General features: G+C 37.8%; 1 protein-coding gene across 3 annotated transcripts in view; it reads right to left on the bottom strand.

Annotated features, from left to right (window-relative positions):
- The window catches only part of RAF1 (Raf-1 proto-oncogene, serine/threonine kinase), a 50,185-nt gene that overhangs the window by 7,124 nt on the left and 37,061 nt on the right, over positions 1-6,000 (bottom strand). For all 3 annotated transcript variants that reach the window (XM_009636632.2, XM_035892229.1, XM_035892231.1), the window contains 3 exons: positions 5,611-5,657; positions 4,064-4,182; positions 1,561-1,692 (listed from right to left, as the gene is read on the bottom strand). In XM_009636632.2, coding sequence (XP_009634927.1) covers positions 1,561-1,692; positions 4,064-4,182; positions 5,611-5,657 — 298 coding nt within the window. The remainder of the gene's footprint in view (positions 1-1,560; positions 1,693-4,063; positions 4,183-5,610; positions 5,658-6,000) is intronic.

The following is a 6,000-nucleotide window of genomic DNA, read 5'->3' as shown; positions in this document are numbered from 1 at the left end:
GGCTGATACGCCGGAAGGCTGTGCTGCCATTCAGCGGGACCTGGACAGGCTGGAGAGCTGGGCAAGGAGGAACTTGATGAAGTTCAACCAGAGCAAGTGTCGAGTGCTGCACCTGGGGAGGTCGAACCCCATGCACCATTACAGGCTGGGGGGTGACCTGCTAGATAGCAGCTCTGCTGAGAGGGACCTGGGAGTCCTGGTGGGCAATAAGCTGACCATGAGCCAGCAATGTGCCCTTGTTGCCAAGAAGGCCAATGGTATCCTGGGGTGTATTAAGAGGAGTGTGGCCAGCAGGTCGAGGGAGGTTCTCCTCCCCCTCTACTCTGCCCTGGTGAGACCCCACCTGGAGTACTGTGTCCAGTTCTGGGCTCCCCAGTTCAAGAAAGACGAGGAACTCCTAGAAAGAGTCCAGAGGAGAGCTACTAGGATGATAAAGGGACTGGAGCATCTCCCCTACGAGGAAAGGCTGAGAGAGTTGGGCTTGTTCAGCCTGAAGAAGAGAAGACTGAGAGGGGATCTCATCAACGCATACAAATATCTTAAGGGCGGAAGTCAAGAGGACGGAAGCAGTCTGTTTGCAGTGGTGTCCAGCGACAGGACTAGGGGCAATGGATGGAAACTGAAACACGAGAGGTTTCAGTTGAATATGAGGAAGAACTTCTTCACTCTGAGGGTGGCAGAGCATTGGAACAGGCTGCCCAGGGAGGTTGTGGAGTCTCCTTCTCTGGAGATATTCAAAGCCCGCCTGGATGAAGTCCTGTGTAGCATGCTCTAGGTGAGCCTGCTTTAGCAGGGGGGTTGGACTAGATGATCTCCTGAGGTCCCTTCCAACCCTTACGATTCTGTGATTCTGTGATTCTGTAAAATCCAGTAGTTTGTCTCCATAGACACACACTGCTTATTACTAGATCTTCATTTAAAAAACCAACAAAACACACAAACCACAACTGTGGATCAGCAGAACAGAGATCAAAGAGATCTAACAGTCATAAGTTCATGCCCTGCAGAATGGCATGAACTCCACACTTGCTAAGCCAGAAGCATTCATGTATAGAGAACAGTTGAGGTTCCTGTCCCTAATGTGCTTCTTCAAAATTATTGGTTAACTGACTTGGTAAGATTACAACTTAATGAAGACTAAATCACACAAACTAACCTTCAATACTAAAAGGTTTTTCAGTAGCCACTATTTTTTTTTCACTTAGTAAAAAGCACAGAATCTAACCTTGCTGATACAAGAACAGCACATTTAACATCAAAAGAGAAATTTCACGTAACTGCAAATATATAAACCAAGATTTTACTGATGTAGCAAAAGTTTTAACCCATGAATAAATTAACAGGGCATTTAAAATGTTTATAATTATTTTTTCCTTTAAGTAACCATCACTGTCAATATTTAAGTAAACATTCAATTACACATTTACTGCTGAAACAAATTACATTGTAAACAACATTTCAATTCATGTTTTCCTTTTGTCTTTATCTTACCTTTCTTGAGGACAACAAAATGTACTATGCCCAGAAATAAAATGCAGTATTCTAAAGAATGTTTTGTACCTGATCTCGGTTGTTTATGTGGGAGTACGGCAACTCTCCTGTCATTAGTTCATATAATACTATTCCATAGGAGTAGACATCTGACTGAAAACTAAACGGGTTACTATCCTGCATCCGTATCACTTCTGGTGCCTGTAGAAGAAGGAAAAAAAGAAACAAATTGTGAGCAATATTAATAGAACTTAGAGACGGAGAGGACAATAAAAGGGGAAAACATTTAGAAAGCAGAGAAAGCTCAACCAAATATGAGTGAACAAAGGATAGCTCAAAACCTTTGATGAGTTTTAGCTAAGGTTCTGGAAAACATTAAGAAAATCAGTATGCTGCAAGTAAACAAAAACGCAACGCCTTAATTCAACAAGCATTTTACTATTAGAAAAATTGTTATTCCAATTTGAAAAATATATTGACTTTTCTTACACCTTACATACAACTGAGTCTGAATCTCTCACCATCAGTTCTTAAACAGGTATCAGTGTTAAAAGGGAAGAATATAAAATTCTAATGCAGACTTAGTCTCTTGTAAAATTGATACTAAAACATTTATGTGAAATGTGAAAGCCAAATATGAAATAGCATATATTGCAGATGGGGGAAGAAATGCAAGAGCATTCTTGAATCTTTGCAAAGCAAAGCAAAATTATGAAGCTAAAGAACTTAAAAGAAACAACGTGGAATTATTTAATAAAACAAGACATAAACCATCAAAATATTGTTCCTGTTAATGAAGATTCTCCCCCCAAGAAGTCCCTCAGAATTACTGAGCAAAGTACTAAAGTACAACAGTACAACAAGAACTCAGTAAGAGATTATATCAACTTTCAAGGAAACAGAATCAAACCTCCCCTTTATGTAATGACAACTCAGCAGAAATTGTCTATAAATGATTAAAATGAAAAAAACTGCAAAGACCAAAAATGCAGGTTTATTTTTCTAAGATCTGTTTCATGTATATAGGCATATATGATTACTATATGTGATATTATTAGATAAGTTAGTTTTAAAACCTTTTATGGAAAGCTGTAAAAAGCTTTGGCTTTTTGTATTTTTTAAAGAAAAACTGTTTCTGGTTTTGTAACTTTGTTCCAGGTGTATTTTATATGTCACAAACAAATGCTGGCCAAGCATCCCAATATTCTTACTGAATGCTTCCCAGCTTTTCTCGAAATACAAATACTTAAGTAACAATGAAGGCTGCCAGCCTAGTAACAAAGAATATTTTTTAAAAGGAAAACCTGTTTCAGGTAACACCTTTAGCTCATTATCAGCTAAATATCAAAATATTTAAAATGTAATAATATTTAGCATTCAGCAAGTAATTTTTATTCACTTACACTTCCCTGAAGTACAAGCCACAAATGTTGCTGTGTGCCCCACCCTGGGAGCTAGAAAATACTGGTGCTCAGTCTACATGCTGAATTTAAGTAGAGTGCACAGTATTAACAAAAATGGGTCAAGTGAAACTTCCAACAAAATATTTTATTTGAGAGCTAAATAAGACATTCTGGCAAAATTTTAATGATGCTTTTTAACCTGGTAACAGGCACTGTTCCACTTTTTCTATTTGCTCTACTGAAGTTGCACTTTTGAAAAGTTACTAAATAGGTTTTCCACAGGTGATTTTTGGAAGGAAAATTGTAGAACAGCCTTTTAAGTTCTGGCAGAAGTTAAAACATAAAGGCAGTTGTTGGGAATGTCCTCCCAGACAAGGACTTTGCAAGTACCACTTCCAAAGGAAACTCCATAAACTTTCCAGTAGAACTTGAGAACTTCTGTAACTTAAACTGACATTCATCTGCCTCAGACTGAGACTCTGAACTGCCTCAAAACCTACCACAACTACCTGGTGCAGGGTAAGGAGTAAGCAAGCAGCAGTGGGCCTAACAACAATATCTTGGTATGTATCACGCATCTTACCGTGGTGCCATAGATGAATTGTGCTCACTCCCATACTTCAAGAAGCACTCCCTATCCTCTCCCCAGTCCCCTGCCAAAACTGCTGAACGTGCCATTGGCAAGTGTGTGTGAAAAGGGATGTTGCAAAGTCCCAGGCAGGGAGCCTGGGAAGAAGAGGCCGCAATGAAAAGCGTGGAGAAAGACAGGGTCTCACCAATTCCACAAAGCCACCATTAAGCAGGTTAAAGTTTGCTCTCCAGTGAGACAAGCCCATTTGGCGATAAGCAGGATTACGGCAGGAGAAAGGCTCTCCTCTTCCCCTGAACAGCTCCTTGCAGTTCCACTGACAGCCCTGTCTCTGCCCTAAATATTTAAAATAACTCAAAAAATCAGAAAGAGAATCCTTAGGGTGAATAGCATCTACTTTGGATAATTAAGCACTCCAGCACTTCACTCGTCAATTTTAACTTGTCCTACAACTGGAATAAAAGTCTACACAGTACTAACAGAATTTAGATATAAAGCTTTAAAATCGTTTTTAACTGACAAAACATATATTAACAGAATGAAAGCCAGCTATTTAAAAGTGGTGAAATCTTTTGCTCACCATCCACAAGATTGAACCAGTGGGCTGTTCCACCTGTTGAGATCCACTCCATCTGGATTTTACAGTTGCCAGACCAAAGTCTCCTATTTTCACTGTGAGGCCTTCATGAAGAAATATATCTAAACATTTGTTAAAGAAATTCTGTAGAAAACTTGAGTAAACAATTCTGAATTTTCTGACATGATTACGAAGTGCCTGGTTAGGTTATCACAAATGAAAGCCTGCTAGGGTTGTATCTTAAACAGAGGAAAAGTAATTTTATGGCATCCATATTTACAGAGTTAACATTTAAGACTGAACAAGACCAGATTTATCAGCATTATTTGTATGTTTATATTTATGCCAAGTTAGTTAACATCAATGACTGCAGGTACTTAACTGGTGTCAAGAGACACATAGGGAAACAACACAGAAGTCATCACAACTCAAAAAAGAAAACTAAGAAAAAACAATTACAAGTAGAAACAAGTATCAAAATAAAATCTATTTACATAAAGCTCTCTGGCAGATCTCCTGAGATTTAACTATGATTTTACTACTTCAACTGGAAATACATAAGTCTATACTATTTCTAATCTATCTACTTAATAGATATGTCGATTAAGATTGTTAGCTAGCACTTTCTTTGTTGGGGTTATTTTAAGAAGATATCATGTTACAATTTAATTTAAGAATGTTTTAAGTTCAAAAAGATGATTCAGAAATATAAACATGACAGACTCCTATTTCTCATTTCCATGTCAGGAGAAGAGTTAATTTATTTCACGAAAATGTTCATCATTATTGGAAATCACGAACTCCTGACCTCCTACATACTAAAATGATTATTTTTCTAGCTTAACTGAAAACGGGAATCCCCTTACATTATGGAACTACTGAATTTGGCTTATTTTTTATGATGACATTTGCAAAGTATTCTGTTCATATTTTATGAAAGCAAGTTCTAATTTATGCTGCTAGCTCAATGGATGCTCTTCTTGGCAATTTCAAAAGCAAGTACTTTCAAAGGAGAAAGGCATCAGTTCACAACATTTTTACTCCATATGCATTACTAAACTTGTATGTTTTCAAGAAATATAGTGGTAAAAGATTGCCTTTTCTTGACTTTATAAGTAAGATTTTTGCCAGTCATATGAAGGTGTTTTAAATTTATTAAAACTATATGGCCAACAGTGACAAAGCCCACATGTGCACACATATATCAGCATGCACACACACACACTCCTCTCCTGTCAAGTAGAGTGCAGCTTCTCTCCAATACATCATTTGGATAACAGAGAATTACATAAACATTGTTTATGTAAAATAAGACACTTTTGGAGCACAACTGTTGCATGTCTTTTTTTCATCTTTATCACAACAGTGTGGTACGCAAGCACATCTGTTCTATGAAAGTCCTTGCTAAAACCTAACTTACTCATCAACAGGAATTACTCAGTAGTAGTTACATTCATTTGAAACAGCTATTTCAACCCCCCAAAAAGCTCCATATTAACAACAAGTCACTCTCACGTGAAAGGAAATACGGTTAAGTTAGGAAAGGATACTATTGGATTTCATGTCTCTGTGGATGATATTCTTTGCATGTAAATAGCTGTGAAAGAAAAAGCAGAAAAGTGCCATTATGAAGGCTGTTCACATAAACTTAGCCTTTCAAATTTACTGAGAGACACTGTGAGTTATTGCATACTCAATCACTTCACAGATCTCTTGCTTTAGTCAATTTACAAGATGCGTCTACTTTGGGAAAAGAGAAACATAGCACGCGCTAGCTGACAGCTACTGCCTTATGCCTTACAAAAAGTGGAAGCAATGCAATAAGTAAGTATCAGGAAGAGAAAGAATGGCATCATTGCTATGTAACTATAATGCCCTGGAAAACTGGGTGCTGTCCTCACATGCATGGGATCTCTATGCCATGCGAAGTTTTACTTTTT

Source organism: Egretta garzetta, unplaced genomic scaffold (assembly GCF_000687185.1).
Source record: "Egretta garzetta isolate BGI_Z169 unplaced genomic scaffold, ASM68718v1 scaffold553, whole genome shotgun sequence".
In the NCBI taxonomy this organism is placed as follows: Eukaryota; Metazoa; Chordata; class Aves; order Pelecaniformes; family Ardeidae; genus Egretta; species Egretta garzetta.
The sequence above is the reverse complement of the archived record's forward strand: the minus strand, read 5'-3'. Positions and strand labels throughout refer to the sequence as shown.